Here is a 20,119-nt window from a genome sequence, read left to right on the forward strand (position 1 = left end):
GGACACATATCTTCAAAGAGACGGCAGACTCAGCGCTGGAGGGCTTCAAGGACTCGTGGGCTACGACCAGGTCCTTGGGCCTCTCAGTGACACCCCGTCCCCAGTCAGTCTTTTGCCCCTTTCATGGCAATGGAAGGGGATTTCAAATGCACCAGCCATACTCTGGCTACTGTCCTGCGCAGACTTCCCAAGTTGTGCGAGGACTTACACTGCGCATTGCAACCTTGTGGTAATGTTAGCCAGAAGTTGTCCACCACCAACCAGCCAGCAGCTGCAACCTCTAACCCTTCCTAGTTTGGTTCTGCAATACCATGGCTGTTTAGTTGGAGGGAGATTCCAACATCATCTCTTCCACTGACGGTCTGTAACATTGGACATCTGGGTTTTGCAGATCATTTAGATGGTTACTACCCCCCTTTTCTATCTTTTCCTCCTACTTTACTGGCAACTAAAGAAATGCTGACGGAGAATCATCTTGTCTTGGTCAGAGAGAAAGTTTAAGCTCTGCTTGCCAAGAGGGCTATGGAGAGGGTTCCGATTTCAGAAGTAGGCAGTGGTTCTTATTCCCGCTACTTTCTGATACCCAAAAAGAACAAAGGTCTTCCTACAATTTTAGACCTTCAGACTATCAATCTCTTACTCAAAAAAGGAGAAATTCAAGATGCTCACATGTTTTGGGCTTGTCTGCCCTAGACCAAGGAGACTGTCTGTTAGCGTTGGACTTCCAGGATGCATATTTTCACATCTCCATTCTGCTAGCCCACAGGCGTTACCTGCAGTTCAAGGTAGGCCACGAGCACTTTCAGTTTAGTGTGCTACCCGTTGGTCTTACCAGCTCCCCTCGGGTGTTCACCTAGGTGATGGCGGTGGTTGCATCTCATTGGCGCTGTTTAAGGGTTCCAGTCTTCCCCTACCTGGACGACTGACTGTTGAAATTGTCCTCTCCCCAGACTGTCTATTCCTATATCCAGACTACAGCAGACCTCCTGTATTGACTAGGGTTCACTATACACATGCCAAAGTCATGCCTTACTCCTTCTCAGATTCTCCCTTTCACCGGAGCTGTTCTGGACAAAGTGTAGTTTTAGGATTTTCCTCCCCAGTAGTGAATCCAGGATATTCAGGTTATGATAGTGATGTTTCAGCCTCTATCCATGATTTCGGTGAGAATGACTTTAAGGCTGCTGGGCCTCATGGCGTCCTGTATGCTGTTGGTAAACCATGCCAGATAGCACATACAGGCTCAGCAGTGGGACCTGAAGTTCCAGTGTGCGCAGCATCAGGAGAATCTCTCTGAGGTGGTCAAGATCTCAGGGGGATCTGCAAAAGACCTTCAGTGGGGGCTAGCTGAGCGGAGTTGGGCCATAGGCAGACCCCTCTCTCTTCCCTTACCAGATCTCACAGTGGTAACAGATGCGTCACTCCTGGGATGGGTGGCCATTTGGGAGATTTGGAGATTAGAGGACTCTGGTCTGTAGCGGAATCAGGGCTCCACATCAACTTGTTGGAGCTCCGGGTGATTCGATTGGCAGTGAAAGCATTTCTTCTCTCTGCCAAGGGGAAGTTAGTGCAGGTGTTCATGGACAACATGACCGCCATGTAGTACTGCAACAAGCAGGTTGTGGACCTTTTGTCAAGATGCCCTGCGCCTCTTGGCATGGCTGGAACAGCAGGGCCTAGCCCTGGTATTTTAACACCTGGCAGGGTCATTGAACGCCAGGGTAGACAAATTCAGCAGCCGATGCTTAGCAGATCATGAATGGCATCTCCAGCCGGAGAAGGCGCAAGGTCTCTTTCAGCAGTGGGGAGAGCCTTGGTTAGATCTGTTCACCTCCGAAGAGAACATGTATTGTCAGCAGTATTATGCGTTGGAGTTTCCATTGCGGCTATCACTCGGTGATGCTTTTAATCACAAGTAGAGCTTAGGCCTCCTGTACTCCTTTCCACCCACACCACTTCTGCCTATTCTGCATAGAGTTCTCAAGAAGATCAAGAACGACCAAGCCCAAGTCATTCTTGTGGCTTCGGACTGGGTATAGTGAGTCTGGTATCCTGAGTTTCTTCGAATGAGCATCGATCCTCTGATCAGGCTGCCCCTTCGGGGAGGATCTTCTGTCGCAGCAGCAGGGGAGGGTCTTCCACCCAAACCTGTCAACTCTCCGCCTCCTTGTGTAAAGATTGAGCGGCGCCAGTTGATAGCTTTTCACCTTCCTCCTGAAGTCTGTACGGTTATCTTGGTGGCTGTGCGGCCCTCCACCAAGATGGTATATGCCTGCTGTTGGCAAAAAATGTAAAATATTGTCCAGAAAAGTTTATTGACTCTCTTTCTGCATCTCTCTCTGATATTCTGCTCTTTATTCTTACTCTTGCCCAACAGGGCTGTGCTCTGGGCACTCTCAAGGGTTATCTTTCTGCTCTGTCTGCTTTCCTGTGGCTGCCTGTCCAACCCTCTTTATTCAATTCCCCTATTGTAAATAGGTTCCTGAAAGGGCTTGCACAAATGTTCATCCTACGCCCTCATTAAGCCTCAGTGGGATCTGAACCTAGTTCTCACTTATCTCATGTGTGCTCCCTTTGAGCCACTGCATAATTGTCCCCTCAGGTTGCTTACCATCGAAACATAATTTCTAGTGGCAATATCATCTGCCCAGAGGGTGAGTGAGCTGCAGGCTTTATCATCCAAGCCTCCCTATCTTAAGTTATTCCAGATAAGTTGGTGCTTCTCACCCAAGCCTCTTTCCTTCCTAAGGTGGTGACCCCATTCCATCTCTGTCAGTTGGTCACACTGCCCACCTTTTATATTCCTCCACCTCCTTCTAAGACAGAGAATGTTCTTCATAGTCTGGACACAAAAAAGAGCATTGTCAATCTTCTTGGACAGCACAAACGAGTTCCGGGTGGATAACCATCTCTTTGTGATCTATGTGGGAGTTAATAAAGGTCAGGCAGTGCAGAACCAAACAATTTCGCACTGGGTCATCATCTGTATTAGGATCTGCTACTCCCTGGCTAAAAAGCATCCTCCTGATGGCTTATGAGCCCATTTTACCAAGGGGAAGGCTGCGACTACGGCGTTGGCTCACGGAGTGCCAGTCCAGGGACATATATCAGGTAGTAGCATGAGCTTCCCTGCACATGTTTGCTAAAACCAACTGCCTGGACAGTCAAGTCTGCAGGGATGGACATTTTGTCTGTTCGATCCTGCAGAACATTTTAGTCTAGTAATTTTCCATATCCCACCGCCAGGATGTATGGCTTGGGTATCTATTCAGTGGTAAGGAATCAGCAGCTAGAAGTCTCTATCAGATGAACAAGTTACTTACCATCTGTAACTCATTATCTGGTAGAGATAATATCTATTTGCAGGTTCCTTGCAGACCCAACCATGCCTCCCCACTCTGCTGACTCATTTATAGGGCTACGGTTGCTCCCATTTCAGTGGCCTAGTTTGGACATACACTAGTCAGTTCACTTCATGGCTCTGCGCTTATGTAGTAAGAAGCGTAAAAAGTAACTGACGTCCGCCACCTGGGTGCCGCCTATATAGTTGATCATGACATCCCATCCAGTGCTAATGAAGGTGCCACAGAGAACCGAACGGAGCCACTTGACTGCAACCAGTGGTACTGCTCGCACAAAAGTTTCCAGATCTAGTCTGATGCCTGGGAAATTCAAATGTAAGGAATCTGCAGCTGGAAATTGTCTCTACCAGATAATGAGTTATCAAAGGTAAGCAACTTGTTCATTAAGTATACATCAATAATTTTCTTTAATGAGCATCAAATATATATTTTTTCCAGTGCCCAGAAATATCTAAACTCTAAGATTGAAACCACTCTCTCTGAATCACAAATGTGAGACATTTTGTTCTATGTTTGGTACGAAAATCACTTTTTGTTTGGTCAAGAGAATATCTGTAATTTAAAATTCAACGTTTTCCCAAAAATGATCTTCAAATGGCAAAATTTAAGACTCAAAATATTATTCACATGGGTGTGTATGTGCTATTTGCTTGGCTGCAATAATACGTTTAATTTTAACCAGCTTATCTTTCACTTTATGTCCTACTTATGCCACATTTAAGACCAATAATTCATATACCAAGTCCTAAATATCTTGGAGTTCAGATTCAAAATGTTTCTTGTGTTGGAGTTTATGTACATTCTCATGTAGCATCAATGTATTTCTAAACTTTCCCCATGTTATTCTACATTCCAGACCCAATTGTACCTTAAGGCATAAGATTCACCTCCTGTGGCGAACACATCCCCATATGAATAAACAATCTTCTTTATTTAGTATTCCCAGTGTTTCTTGGCTTGCTAACAACTCTTGTCATCATTATCTTAAATGTAGGGGTAGGTGTAACTGGTGTAATTTTCTCTAGCGTAATTACGCGTAATTTCCACAACCTTGCTCGTAATTATGTGTAATTATGTGAGAAGTGTAACCCAGCATTTAAATCTGTTTTCTTAGTGCCAAACAAATGAATACTCGGGTTCAAAATGGGCCCAAGGATGCATTTTGCCCTAAGAAAAAAATAGCACTAAATGGTACAGAACACGAACACCAGAAGCCAGCGGCCAGTCGCTCTCTCTCAGTTTGTTGTTCCTGTGCTCCTGCAGCAGGATTTTTGCCCCAAATTACTCTTCATCACTCAAGCTGGCATAATGGCATAATTTTGTAAATTTTGTGTCACATGAGTAATGCATAATTTCAGAATTTTACTCCAATTACTCCGTCATGATGAATATTTTTCCCAGGCCAATTTAAAGGTTATTCCCTGGGGCTTGGGGAAGTTTTTTTCTGTAAAGACTATTGATCTTGTATCCTTCATTGTGGGCGCCTCTTTTTATATAAACAAAAAATTCATCAATATAGTCAGTCTTCTTTTAAAACTTTTTACATTAACCTCTTCACTGCGGCACAAATTCCACCGCACTGCTGGACATTCCAATCACAGGCGTGGTCATGATGGCTCCCGGCCGTCATGAGCACATGCCCACCGTAACTCATGATGGCCGGGAGCCGTCATGAGCATGCAAGAGGTTAATTGAAAAACACCCCAACCCTTTGGTATATGGAATCTCCACCATTTGCTTGTGCTATCCATATACAGACTCAAGAAGCCTGAAGGATCACACATATAAAAATGTGAAAGAATAATCCCCACTACAACCGTTTGAAATCACCCAAGTTGTGCTTAAGTAACATGTTCATGAGATTTAACTGGGTTTTAGCAGTTTTTATTTTGCCTTCAAATGCTATATACCCCCTTATTCTGCTACTAAAGTAAAGTGCTATCGAACCTTTGATACTGTTACTGCATTTCAAAAGATGTCCTCATTTAATTTCTAACAGAAAAACTTTGGCCGCGGCTGACGCAAGTGGTCCCCTCTACAGTCTCTAGTGGCGGCGAGGACAACATATTTGTGACAGTCCATTGAGTTGGCACAAAGTGTATTCACTAAAGACTCTCAGAGAAATCATGCATTCATTACTTGAGTGTCACAGGAGCGCTTCTCGGTCATCCTGCCCCTACATGGGCTCCCCTTTTTACTGGGTGCTCCCCTGATTTAGGAATGGGTCTCGGGGGAAAGAGCCGCCATAAAAAGTGGCTGGGCACCTACAAGGACCATCATTTTCACAGCATCAATATACTGCCTTGCCATAGACAAAAGTAATATGTGATTTATCTTATCCGGAGGACTGTAAATATTAACAATGGAGTGCATCACTGCGCTCTGTGTCCCCTAAGCCCCAGAATCGTATTTATCTGTCAATCAAATAAATGCATATTTTGACACATTTATTTTTGTTTTCAATGTGCAACTGTTAATCCATCTGTGGCCTGTGCTTGCCAGCTCAGTCTCTCTTTCAGCCTCTCTCCCACTCTCTCCATCTTTTCTTCCTCAATAATAATGTATTCTCTCATAGGATCCCTTTGAGTCTTTTCGTTTTCTATTGCTTTTTCGCACTCATCCTGTTGAGAGGGAGAGGATGAAAGAAAGACAGAGGTCTGATTTTTTTATTTCACCCTCTCGCTCATTCTCTTAACTTACAGCTATTTTATGCACCATTCTGTCTTCTCTTGTTTCATGCTTTCTCTTATGCTTTTCACTTTTGTTCCCACAACTGCTATCTCCCATTCTCTTGTTTTCTCCCTACATTATTCTTTGATTTCTCATTCACTTCTTCCTTCACCAATGCACTTGTCCTTTCCATTCCCACATTTATTATTCTGCTTTGTTCTGTACTCAACATCAACATCATCAGCATCTCCTTTGAAACAGCGACTTCCCTCAAAGCTTTAAACACACTGAAATCAACACCCTCCTCAAGAAGCCCAAGGTGGACCCCAAGGACCTCAAGAACTTCCGGCCCATCTCCCTGCTCCCGTTCCCGGCAAAGGTCATCGAGCAAATCGTCAACAGGCAATTGGCCAGCCTCCTGGAAGACAACAACATCCTGGACCCGTCCCAGTCCGGATTCAGATGAAACCACAGCACCGAGACAGCTCTCATCACCGCCACTGACGACATCAGGAGCCAACTAGACAACGGCGAAACATCAGCCCTCCTCCTCCTGGACCTGTCGGCCGCCTTCGACACGGTCTGCCATTGCACTCTAAAGACACGCCTCCTAGAAGCCGGAATCCAAGAGAAGGCCCTTGACTGGACCACGTCCTTCCTCTCCGGCAGTACCCAGTGCGTCCGCCTCCCACCCTTCCGATCTGAAGCCACCAACATCATCTGTGGTGTCCCACAGGGCTCTTCCCTCAGCCCGACGCTGTTCAACATCTACATGTCCCCCCTCGTACAAGTGGCCCGCCAGCACGACCTCAACATCATCTCCTACGCCGACGACACCCAGCTCATCCTCTCCCTCACCAAGGACCCACACACCGCCAAAACCAACCTCCACAAGGGAATTAAGGCCGTCGCCGACTGGATGAGGAGCAACCGTCTGAACCTGAACTCGGACAAGACGGAGGTACTCATCCTCGGACCCACCCCCTCAGCCTGGGACGACTCCTGGTGGCCGACCACACTGGGAACAGCACCAACACCCACCGACCATGCACACAACCTAGGATTCATCCTCGACTCCTCCCTCTCCATGGCTAAGCAAGTCAACGCCGTCTCCTCCTCCTGCTACAACACCCTCTGCATGCTCCGCAGGATCTACAAGTGGATCCCAACCGAAACAAGAAAAACGGTGACATAGGCCCTCGTCAGCAGCAGACTGGACTACGGCAACGCACTTTACGCAGTAATCCCAGCCAAACACCTACGACGACTACAACGCATCCAAATCACCTCCGCCCGACTAATCGTCAACGTCCCCCGATTCAGCCACATCACCCCCCCACCTGAGAGACCCACACTGGCTCCCCGTCGACAAGAGGATCACCTTCAAACTCCTCACCCACGCACACAAAGCACTCCACAACACCGGACCAGCCTACCTTAACAGCAGACTCAGCTTCTACACCCCCACCCGCCAGCTCCGCTCCGCCAGCCTCGCCGGTGTACCCCGCATCCAACGAACGACCTCCAGGAGCAGATCCTTACCTCGCCCCCAAGACCTGGAACACACACCAGACCCAAGACCTACTCGCCTTCAGAAGACTCCTCAAGACCTTGCACTTCGAGCAGTAGCAGCACCCCCCCCCCCCAGCGCCTTGAGACCCTCACGGGTAAGTAGCGCGCTCTACAAGTACTCTGATTGATTGATTGATTGTTCTACTCATTGCAAAGTGCTTCCGCCCCCCATGAGGGAAAGCGAGCGCTGTATAAATACAATTGACAATTGCAATAATTTTGCTTACTCTGCCAAATACCAACCATTTTCTTCTCTTTATTACTTCTTTGTGCTCTATGTTGCACTTCCTGTATGTTTTTTATTTTTATTCTGTACTTGTTCGTTTCTGTTTCTGCATTGTGTTTTATCTTTCCATTTTCTATTTTACTTTTGTACTTTGTATTTTTCTTTACTCTTTAGTGTTTGTTCGTAATTTGATTCTTCTCCTCTCGCATTCCTTTGTTTTCTATATTGCCTTTGATTGGTAACCTACGGTAAGGGTGGCCCTTAGGAGGTCAAATATTAAAGAAAAATTGCGAGAGTCTTTATGCCAACTCTGCACAACCAAGCAGTAGCCGGGCGAGACCCAGTCCTTCATAAAAGCTGATGGCTCATGATCAGCCAAAGTCATTGCTAATATGGTAGCTTCAGATTTTCAAACACTCAAATTAGTCTTCCTGACAAAGGGTCATGTTCTTTAGGGCCAATATAACACCTTCCACTGCTGCCCAAGACACTAGCTTTAAACCCGCACCTCAAACCACCTCACATACTTTCTACTAACCTTCATGAACTTATAGAGCAACACAATTCAAAGTAAACACTATACAAGTAGACATGCACGTTAGGGTTGACTACCGTACAAGGGAAGTGTAAATTGACCGTGCCTTTGTTTTGTGTTCCACTCCGCACCCTGCACTCCCCCAAGCCTCTGTCTCATCTCCCCCACTCCCTGCTTCGATCACTATTACTTAGTACCTGGTTAGCTCAGGGTTTAAACAATGTTGTAAAACCTGAACAGATGTCCACGTTACAACAGCTGGTCATTAAGAGAACACTTCTGTTTCCACTTCCCACCTGTGAGCTGTGGCCATCCATTGATGAACTTGGCTTATCTGGCTACTCATACAGGATTGTGGTCTAGCCCCACCATCTTCACCCGGTTTACTGAAATCCCTGACCAACAGTGCCAGCTCCTCTTTGCTTTGATACCTTGACACGTGAGGTCTGGATGCATTTAGCATTCTGAATTCTCACAGTTCATAGACTACTCTTGAAAAAGGCGAGGCATCATCTCATGCATCTCCAATGAAATGGGGCCATGGCTAAAGCCAATCCAGGAGATATCCTTTCAGTAAGCTGTGATCTGACAACAAACATGTTCTTGCAGAAGAGTACAGGTTTTTGGTTAATCAGAAGATTTCCTGTCAAAGCTCAACCTTACAAAGGCATCAATCAGTCTGATGTCAACTCTCTTGAACTTACAATAGACCGTCTACTAGCGTTTAATAAACTTAGGTCTGATCTCTGACGAGTCTCTAAAGCAACTTACAATGTGCTCCACCAAACCCCGTTAAAAGAATGTGGCAATGGGCTGTAGCTCAGATCAGACAAGCCTTTTATTATAATGTACCATCACATACATCCTAATGAGTGCCATCCTGCTTTTCTTTACAGCAGTCAAAAATAGAAATACCACCACATTGTGGGTGGTAGTGTAGGTGTTGTGCTAGTACATCTTATGTGTAAAATTAGAGTTAAGCGGTGTCCTACACAGCCGCGTTCCATGCAGGTAACAACGGTGGGGCCAGGTAAGGGGATTTTGAGGGACGCCGCCGAGGGAAGATTTAAATAATTAATTTTCGCTCTGCATCGTCCCTCGAAATCCCCCCTCATTTGGCCCCACCGATGTTACCTGCACGGACTGCGGCTGGTCCTACAACACCCACTGACACACCCATTTAGTTTGTATTCAAATGTCTGGTCCTTAAAAAGTGGAGCGGCTAACACCAAAGTGTTTTGTAGCTTTAGGTGGGTAAAGGAGCAGTCCCCTTGGGTAAAAGTTTTGGCACAAGTCAATAAGATCCTCAGAGAGGACGACCGTGCTCTGCTGTTGCTGGTGTGTGTTTATGTATGTGATGTCAGTGACGTAGTGTCTGAGTATGGGCAGCAGGTGCAGCAGTGCCACAGGCACATTGTTCACTACCACATTCATGATTGCATGATCTGCCTGCTTTTTGTCAGGCACGGCAGTGTAACAAGGCTATTGTTCACTACCACAGTAATTTCTATAGTTAATAGTTAAAGGCGGCACCAAGAGGGCCCTACTGATTTCTAAAGAGAAACTCTGACTCATATGTTGTTTTGTGGGGTGTGGCATACTCACCACTCTACTAGTCGCATTGTAACAAATAATAACCTTAAGTATGGTAAATGAATGCGGCGGATCACTTAAGGAACCAGTTCAAAATAGTTATATTGTGTTTGCATACATCAACCTGTATTCCGCCATTGAACTGAGAAGGAAAAGGCTATCTCCTTTTGCTTGTTGCAGCAGAGGTCTTTTTTTGCCTGAAGTCAGAGATCTAAAAAAGAGAAGGAATATTTTGGAGAAAAAGCAAGGGACAGAATTCAGAAAATATTTTTTCTGATAACCATAGATGTAGAATTTGCTGACATTTTTTTATTTTATTTTGCTTTAACGTATGGAATCGGTTTCTTGTTGGGTAGTTCAGAAACGAGGCTTATGTATTGGGGTTAGGACCCGTGTTGGCTCCTAATTGTGTGGATTTTAACATTGTGTGGGTAAACATATATGTGAAGATTTAAATGTTGGAAGGGCATTCATTGATGGGAGAGAAAGGGACTTTAAATATTGAGAGCAGACAAGTCGTTAGATGGTAGCAGTCGCTGGAATAGGTAGATTTTTGAGGTGGGTGCATTTAGGTGTTGGAATTAATTGAAGTCTAAAATGGAAAAGTATTTAGGGGTTGACTGACAGAATGATCATTCCTTAGATGTTTGGCAGATAAGACGCCTGTAAATGTTGTGTGAATTCAACCTTTGTGGATTTTAGTTGGAGACATCTTTTGATGTTGGTTAGAAGAAATGTATTTAGAAGTTATATGAAAGGGGCTTCTTTAGCTGCTGGGTATGGTAATGTGTGGATGTTGATTTGAGAAGAAGCCATTGGATGTTGCTAGAGTAGACATTATGATGTAGAGTAGTGGAGACATCTAGATGAATATAGTAGATATTTTAGATATTGCATGAATGAAATCTTTATACACAAAATGTAGGAATAGTCTTTAGATTTTCGGTATGTAATAGGTCTTACAATATTGAGTATCAAAGTAGTCATTAGATGTTATGTAGGCAAATATATCTTATAATATTGACTGTAGGGAGAATTTTGTTTCCTTGGATTACAAACATTTAGATATTTGTTGGAGTACAGACCTTTAAATGTTATGTTCAGAAATATATGTTAGTAGTTTGAGGAAAAGTCTTTAAATGTTGGGAAGATGAGAACCATTTAGAACTCAGGAGGAGAAGAATACTTTCACTGTAAAGGGAATGTGATGTCTTAAGGTATAGGGAGATTTCATCATCTGTGGACGCTAGATATCTGAGAAGCCTTTAGATCTTAAGACATGCCTTAAGATGCCCTTAGATGTTATGGTGAGTAAATTATGGTTGGATGAGAAAATGTCTAGGAGTGTTAGGATGAATGTAAGTGTTTAGGCATTTGACAGAGTTTTTGAGTGGAGGTAAAATACTTTTGACTTTGAGAAGAAGGTGCACTTTAGAAATTCTATGGAAGATAGGAAATTAACATTTGAATGAAACCTTTAGGAGTTCAGTTGAGAAGGGGCCTGTAAGTGCTAGGAGAAGACTTTGGATGCTGGCAGCAGTTGCAGCATTTAAATGTTAAGGGGCCACTGCCTATTAACTTTTACATAGATGACTTTGGGTCACTGAATATTAGGATTAGCGAAGCCTTTATGTTCGTGTGGAAGGGAAGCCATTAGATGTAGGAGCATTTTCAACCCTGTAAGACGAGGTAGCGGTATTTAGATTTTAAGTGTACCATTTATATGTTCCAAGCAGCTTGAGAAGCTTTTAGAGGATTAGAATAGGAGAGATCTTTCAATTTTATACAGACACATCTTTGGATATTAATTAGAGTTAGGATGCTTAGATGTTGGCCATATACTGTTATGAAACAATATTTAAGCAATGCAATAATACACTGTTGAATGCTAGGTGCAAAAATGTGTTCATTTTTAGAGCATGAAGGGTATAAATAGGTTGGGAGTAAAAATATCCAAAGAATGAGGCGAAATCTTACCATATTGGGCGCAAAAGTGTTCTATATATTGAAAAGAAATGCTTTGAGGTTTAGTGGCAGGGGCAGTATTTAGACACTGAGATGGGGAGAACTGCCTTTAGTGGTCTGTAGTTTTGAGGGGAAATGTTTTAGGTTTTGCAGGGGGTGAAGTCTGTAGAGGATTAGGAGACAGCAGGAAAAAGGAGAACATTTCCAAGTTGGAATAAACACAGATATTTACATTTTTTAGAGTAAGAGAATTCTGTGTGTTTACAGGGGAAGGCTTTAGAAAGGTAGATTATTGCAGCGCCCAATGTATATAGACATAGGAATATTTTTAGATAAAATGATGAAGTAGATTTCACCTTTTTATCTGTCTTTTCTTTTTATAGGAATCTTCTGAGAGTACCAACACCACAATTGAAGATGAAGACACTAAAGGTGGGTTAATCCCAAATGGTTTTATAACTCTACAGATGCTGTTCATTTCTGCCCTGAAACATTTTTATAGATCTCCAGCTAGTGATCTAATTCCTGCAGCATCTCCTAATTACTGAGGAACCCCATAGCCTAAATAATTTTGTTTCCTCACAGAGAATTAATTGTACATTCCAGCATATTCCTATTCTACAACACCACTCATATTTAAAAGAAATAAATTGCAAAGCTCTTGATAACTAAGTCAAGCGGACTAGTTTGGCGGGAAAATATTGATAAAATGAGTTTTAACAAATATGGAAATCTTTTTGATTTGAAGTTGTTTAGGCGCCAGAATGCAAATTGCCTTGTCATTGGAGCATTACAGATTTATATCCTCACTTGTCTAGACCTTAAATAAAGGATTTGCTCAAAAGCTAATTTGTAGCCTGCCTGCTACAAGTCTTTATGTCTGCCTTCGCAGCCTTATTATTGTAAGTGTATTGTCTTTGCTACATTTCAGTTCCAGTTTCCTCTGTGCAATTACCGGACATTGCATGGCTCTTCTGGGGCTATTTTAGGTCCAAGCAGGAGCATGTGAGGCTTTCATGGGGGCTAAACAAGGATCTGGTGGAGCAACTATGGCTACATTGAGGTGACATGATGATGTTTTGGTGCTCTGGAAAGCTCTGTCTGTGATAGTCAAGGTTTAGTTTTGTGAGTATCTGATGGACATTTAGGGAGTCTTGGGTGGTAGTTTATTGTGTTCTAATTGGGCACATTTGCAAACTCATTGCTGTGTGTTTTGGGAGCTATACAAGTGTGTATGTGGGACAGAATTCCTTGTATGACTGGCCTGGCCTATTTTTCCCACAGTGAACCTCTCAATCTGTAAATTAACTAAGGGTGCTGCATGGTGTTTTTGGCATTGCTCAACAAAGCACTAAAGTGTACTGTTCAGCCTAGTGCTTTAATAATGGGTGGGAGCATCCTCCTTAAACTAGTCTATCAAGAGATTGATATTTGGTAGCACCTCAATCAGTAGAAGTTGAAATACAAATTCCATTTTACTTGCCCTGGGGTTGGGAGAAGGCCTACTGCACTCTTTACGTGCTTAGTTTCACAACCTAATATAACACTAAATCAAAAATGTGTCTCCTCTCACAGTAAGTACACTTACATATTGTTCAGAACAGGGCTTGCCTTTTTCACTTCGAATTAGACATTTTAATTTTGAGGTGTGTAAAACCTCGTTCATGGTGGAGAAAGATAAGGCATCTATTTGATTATTCATGCACTGCCTCACTTGCAGCCTCATATCAATGACCGCAAGGATACATCAGTCAATGGTGGTGCGAAAATGTTATCTGAGGAACACTTATTTTTGTTGAAAAAATCTTGAAGCAGTGTTGGAGTACACTTAAGATTTAATATAACAGGGGAATGTTTAAAATGCTAAACAAAAAAAAAGCTATCCGAACAAACAAGTCTAACTGAAACACTAAAGTAAAACTCCTCCCTTCTCTCTGGGATCCTCTCCCACCAGACCATTACATGATTAGAATGGCTTTGAAACCGAAAGAGTTGTCCACAGGCACCTCTGGGAGGTGCGGATTCTGGGTCCAGGCATTTAAGTACTGGTTGGCATTGTTGTCCGGCCTTGAACATAGCACGATATAAAATTAAGGTGAGTGATGAATACAAAGCAGCAGAAGCTTGACCAAGTCACCTCCCCCTTAAAAGGGACAAGACATTTTCAAATTGAAAAACAGAGACAGAGTAAAGTATGATTGCATGGAGGGTGCCATTATTGGGATTATTTTGTTAACTTAACCTGGTTGCCATAGGAGCATTATTGATATGAATATAACGTTTAAACCAAGTTGTCCCATTGTAAACCTGGATTCATTTTGTGAATTTGAATTTTGATCATTTTAGGTCAGGGAGAAAAGCCTGCAAGGAACGGTGGAAATGTTACGTGAAGACAGGAGGCTAGCATTATGCATTTATCTTGTATTTACTCCTTCTGAGCATCAGCACTATTAAAAGATTCCAAATAGAACTTTAAAAAATATCACAATGGAAAAATAGAATGTTCAGTCCTCGGTCTGATAGAAGACTCTTGTTCGTTGTGTGCAAGAGCCTCTTTCGAAGGGGCGATTGGGTATTTCACCCAGCATTGGCTCGAGTTGCTATTGGCTTTGTTTAGCAATACTCCATTTTTTTAGAGGAATTTGGACTGCGAGGACCATTGCTTAACAATGATAGCCTCAAGGCATATCGGTCTCAGCAAAATTAACAGTTGATGCAGTTTTTATCACCATTTCAAGGTGAGACTGTTTGAAAGTAGAGTATGCTGTGAAAATAAGATTAGTATTAAAAAATATTAATATTAGATGCAATTTTTTTTTATTAACCCTCTGATGCCAGGGTATTAGGGAGGGAAGTATGGAGTCTCAAGATAGTGAGGTAAATCAGGCGAGCATGATTCGGAAGATAATTGTTCAGGAATTGGGCAGTGCTCTGCGGGAGACAGTTAAAAAAGCATTACAAAAAGAGTGGGAGGCAGTCTATGTTAAGGACGATGAGTATTTTTCTATTTCAGAAGACTTGAGCACAGAGAGCAAGGAGGTAAATGCGCAAGAAAGAGAAAGCCTGGGGATATGGTAATATGCAAGAAGGGAGTCCTAGGCGGCTCAGGTGGAGCGCGTGTCTGCAGCGGCACGCATAAGGGGCAGTCGACCACTGCGAGTTATGTACCATCAAGTATAATGGAGGTTAAAGGAGGGACATCAAGTTGGGATGAGTATGTGCTGGATGTAGACTACAATGATAATTTGGAAGAGGAATTTTGGGATACTTCAGATGAGAGGTCGAGAAAGGTGAAGAAAGTAGCCAATCCGATGGGGGGCAGAATATTTTTGATCTTTGTGATATTAGATATCCCTGTGGAAAGGATTGGTGGCCTGTGGGTCGTATGAGTCTGAGTATATTAGGCACTAGATTAAAAAGGTTATTGGAGAAAGAGGAGCGTAATATAATGAAAGCCGAGTGTTCTCGGCCGGTCATAGATGATAAGGTCACAATGACCTTTGATTTTGGGTTTGAAAATTATGACCTATTTGTTCAAACTAGGGCAGAATCCTAGAAAAGGTTTAGAGTTCTCTCTCAAACAATGTCAGGACAAGCTCCTTGATGTTTTAGGGCCCTCAGCAAAGATGTTTGACTTGTTGGAAGATGCTTTTCCTAATGGAAGGGATCTAAATATTGAGTTGTTAGTGCCAGCGTGCCTTATGTTTTCTAGGCAATGCTAACGCGGGCCAATTAGCAGAGCATCAATCCAAAGTTAAGTGATCTGGCCAAAAGAGAGACAAGTGAGGGCACCAAAAGCCTTTTGTTTAGTGAAGGAATGGTGAAGTCCTTGGTAAAGTTCGTGCAGATGTTCACCAGTCTGGATAATGTGCAGTTTAATATGAACAGTGTATTTAACATTGGTAGTTTTTCTGGGTGGGCTTCAAGGCGAGGGCAAGCTTTCAGCTGCACCAATTATAGGACCCATTACTATGGCTACCGGTTAAATGATAATTATGGATCCGAAAGAAAACAAGGAAATTTCTATCCCTCTAGGGGAAGGAGCGGCAGATATAAATCTTCTAGAAGACGAGGACAAACCTCCAATGCAGGACTAAGTGAATACGAAGATCAGTATTGGCTCTATCCCTATAAAGGTGGGAAGAAGATTTAGGTTGTTTCACACTCAGTGGAGTCAAATAACAAAGAAGGAGATCAGGAAATTCAACTATTCAGGTGGTAGGGTGTTTTATACCTGTTTCAGTGCCTTTGGTTTGGATTATCAGTAGCCCATTGGTGTTTTACAAAAGTGTTGAAGCCAGCAGTTGGGTATTTGCAATAGAAGGGTGTTCAGTGATAATATTCCTAGATGATACCCTGTTAATGGGACAGTAGTTGGAGGAGTTGAACAGTCAGCTGGTTATAGTGAAGGATTGTTGGAAAACGTGGGACTTGTAGTGAATTTAGAGAAATCAATTTTGACTCCAACACGGCGTATGGAGTTTTTGGGGTTTGTGGTGGACACAGTGTCTTATCAGTTGCAGTTACCGGAGAAAAAAGTCAGGATGATAAGACAAGAAGTGAAGGCTTTGTTAAGGAAAGATGATATAAAGTTGAGGGAGTTAGCTCTAGTGATTGGCCGGTGTCTTTGACAGTTCAGGCTTTGTCAATTTTCCAGGACCATTGCATTATCGAGCATGGCAAAGCTTGAAGGCGTTCGGTTTATCCGGAGGTCTGTGGTATTTAGACACAATAGTTTCGAGTCAGGATGTGAGGATAGAGTTACAATGGTGGAAGGAGAATTTAGATACCTGGGATGGAAAGCCTATATTTGGGGTGAAGCCGGATTTCAGTTTGGAATCGGATGTGAGCAAATTAAGATGGTGTGGCTTGTTGCTCAGGTCAAGAAACAGGAGGTGTTTGAAATGCTTTGGAGAAGTAAAGTCACATACATTGTTTGGAAATGAAGGCAGGGTTATTTGTCTTGCAGTGTTTCAAAAGGCAGTTGGAAAGTCATTCTGTTCTTTTGTGGATGGACAACATATCAGCAGTGACCTATATCAACAAATTTGGAGGAACAAGATCAAAGAGATTGGTGGATTTAACCCAAGAGAGTTGAGAATTTTGTTTGGAGCACAACATTGTTCTGCCTGCAGAGTATTTACCTGGTGTTTCCAATGTTATAGCAGATTGAAATTCAAGCAGTATGACATATTACAGCTATAGGAAGCTGTTGGAGGATTTGTTTCTGCAAATCAGTAGGCTTTAGGACCCTTTGGGGTGGATCTTTTTGCATCCAGGTTAACAGCTCTGTTAGTGAATTATGTAAGTTAGTGACCGTATCCAGGAGCGATAGCAGTGGAAGTGTTTAGTCAGAATTGGAAGGGGATGAAAGGCTATGCTTTCCCTCCTTTGGCAGTGATACAGAGAGTGTTGTTTTAGATGAGGAAGCAGATGTGCCAGATGGTGTCGTTGACCTCATTTTCGAAAACATAAGTTTTGTTTTCAACTTTGTTGGAAATGGCAACATTCCATATTTAATTCAGTTGTACGAAGGACTTCTGCAGGGAGTATAGCAGGAGGAACTTCCTTTGGTATCAGCGGGTTTGTTCAACCTTCTAGTATTTAAGGTGTCAAAATTCTGGAAGATTCTTAGGCCTTTCGGGAGCAGCTTCTGACTTGCTTAATGAGTCATGGGGATTTGGTACAAAGAAGAAATACAGAGGAGCTTGGTGAGTTTGGGTACGTTGGTGCTTGGAAAGGGATTTGGATCCTGTACAAGCGGATGAGGTAGAAGTGGTGAATTTGTTTGGGGAATTGTTTGGTAAAGGGTTGTCATACAGGACGGTTGATTGTTATAGGTCAGCTTTAGCGGCATATCATTCTTTGGTGCAAGTAATTCTATTGGTAGAAGTCCCTTGGTGTGTGAGTAATGAAAGAAGTTCGGCTGAATATGCCACCAAGCGCTAAGTATCAGAGAATATGGGATGTGGATTTAGTACTCAAGTTGTTTGAAAATTGGCCAGGATACAAATATTTAGGAGTGTGTGAATTGTTGTGGAAGTTGACAATGTTGTCATGTTTGATTTTATTCAGGAGGGAATTAGAGCTTTGGACATATCTAATAGGTTTTATCAACCTAATGGAGTGCTTTTTGAAGTATGGAAGAGGACTCTGACTATGTCTGGTTCCATTTTTTATTCAAGTTTCGATAATATACCAAAATTATGTGTGGTGAGATGTTTAAGCGAGTGTAGAGTGTTGGAGAAAAGATATGCAGGGAAAGATCAATTGTTGATTTCTTATGTAAAACCATTCAAGGGTGTATCAAATGCTATCATTGCAAGATGGGTTAAAGGGGTGATGAAAGAAGAAGGTGTAGATTTATCAAGCTTTACAGCTGATTCTTTAAGAGGGGCTATGGCGAGCCAAGTGTGTATGTCAGGAGGACGATTAGAAGATGTTTTAAAAGCAGCAGATTGGCTTAACCCTGATTCATTGATGAGATTTTACTTTAAGGCTGTGGAGCATGTTTCAGGTTGTGCCTTCAAAAGCTTTGAACATGCATAATGCTAGCCTCCTGTCTTGACATAAAATGACTATTCTTATAGGTTGACTGAATAAAGAATTGTGATGTTATTAAAGACTAAGGAGGCTAGTTTTATCACACCACCCTTCCCTTAAGCAGGGGCTTTAAGGTGAGGAATGATACATTTATATATTGGTGATCTTTGTGTCTATAAAAGTTTGATTAGTTGTAATCTAAGGCTAATTTATTTGGGATTATATGAGTAGGATTCATATTGTGATTCTTTTCTCAGATAACTTGACAAGGATAGACTCTTCCTGGAGTTTGGCTCAGGACTATTCACAAAGAAAAACAAACAAAAGAGGAGGAAGTTGGAGGTCAAGCCGGGACTAAACATTCTATTTTATTGTTGTGATGTTTTTTGAAGTTTTATTTGGAAGCATTTAATGGTGTTGCTGCTCAGAAAGAGTAAATAAAAGATAAATGCATAATGCTAGCTTCCTTAGTCTTTAATAAAATCACGATCGTTTATTCAGTCAATCTATAAGAATCATCATTCTCATTAAACATCTCTCTTATGATATATCTCTGAAGGTGTGATAATACCTCTCTGATATGCAAAGTGCTTCAGATGTGAAGAAATGGACAGTGAACTTAGTTGGATACAAATAGCTTGATCAACAGCTAACTAGACGATTTCAGGGTAAAGTCATTGCGAAATGGCAAAACAGTTCCCAAGGCTCACAGAAGAGACAGAATCTCAAAGGGAATAGGTCCTCTTGTCACAGCCAGCAAATAAACGGTGTCAAGCGAGGCTCCTGTACCATTGTGTCTCTAGTACCTCCTAACGGTGCCTTCAAAAACCTAATCAATCAATCAATCAATCAATCAATCACTGCATTTCTAAAGTGCGCTACATGCCCGGTGGGGTCTCAAGGCGGGGGGCGGGGGGGGGCGCTGCTACTGATCGAAGAGCCAGGTCTTAAGAAGTCTTCTGAAGGCCAGCAGGTCCTGGGCCTGTCGTAGACTGGTAGGGAGAGCTTTCCAGGTCTTGGCAGCGAGGTAGGAGAAGGATCTGCCGCCGGCAGTGGTCTTCCGGATACGAGGAACTGAGGCGAGGGCGAGGCTGGCCGAGCGGAGGCTGCGGGTCGGGGTGTGGCAGCTGAGTCGGTCGTTGAGGTATGTGGGTCCGGTGTTGTTTAGCGCTTTGTGTGCGTGGATGAGGAGTTTTAAGGTGATCCTCTTGTCGACGGGGAGCCAGTGTAGGCCTCTCCGGTGGGGTGTGATGTGGCTACGTCGGGGGACGTCGAGGATTAGTCGTGTCGAGGAGTTCTGGATTCGTTGTAGTTGTCTAACAGTCACTTCACAATCAACTCTACATGGATAGTGAGAGGGTCACTGTTCTCTGGGATATTACCATCAACAGGACTACCATGGCCATGATTACCAAGTAGGTAGACTCCAAAAAGTGCATCAAAGTTTCCATGGATAAGTAAGTCTATCAGTGGAAGAGTTTTTCACCATGTCATTACTGAAGTGTGCAACTTCAGGCTGGTATTCTAATTAGGTTAGCAAAAGTTGGTGTGCAGACAGTCCTTAGTATGCACTGGTTGCTGTTGAACAACCTTACTGAGTTTGGGTTGGTGGCCATGGTTGAGCCACTCTGTAGAGTCTCAAAAGGGGAAGTA

The 20,119-nt window shown here is 43.0% G+C and overlaps 1 protein-coding gene across 2 annotated transcripts in view; it reads left to right on the forward strand.

Moving 5' to 3' along the window:
* Positions 1–20,119, forward strand: part of CAMK2A (calcium/calmodulin dependent protein kinase II alpha) — a 586,451-nt gene that overhangs the window by 511,773 nt on the left and 54,559 nt on the right. For both annotated transcript variants that reach the window (XM_086931308.1, XM_086931309.1), the window contains one exon: positions 12,307–12,355. In XM_086931308.1, the coding sequence (XP_086787434.1) occupies positions 12,307–12,355 (49 nt within the window). The remainder of the gene's footprint in view (positions 1–12,306; positions 12,356–20,119) is intronic.

This window comes from Lissotriton vulgaris, chromosome 7 (assembly GCF_964263255.1).
Source record: "Lissotriton vulgaris chromosome 7, aLisVul1.2, whole genome shotgun sequence".
Classification (NCBI taxonomy): domain Eukaryota; kingdom Metazoa; phylum Chordata; class Amphibia; order Caudata; family Salamandridae; genus Lissotriton; species Lissotriton vulgaris.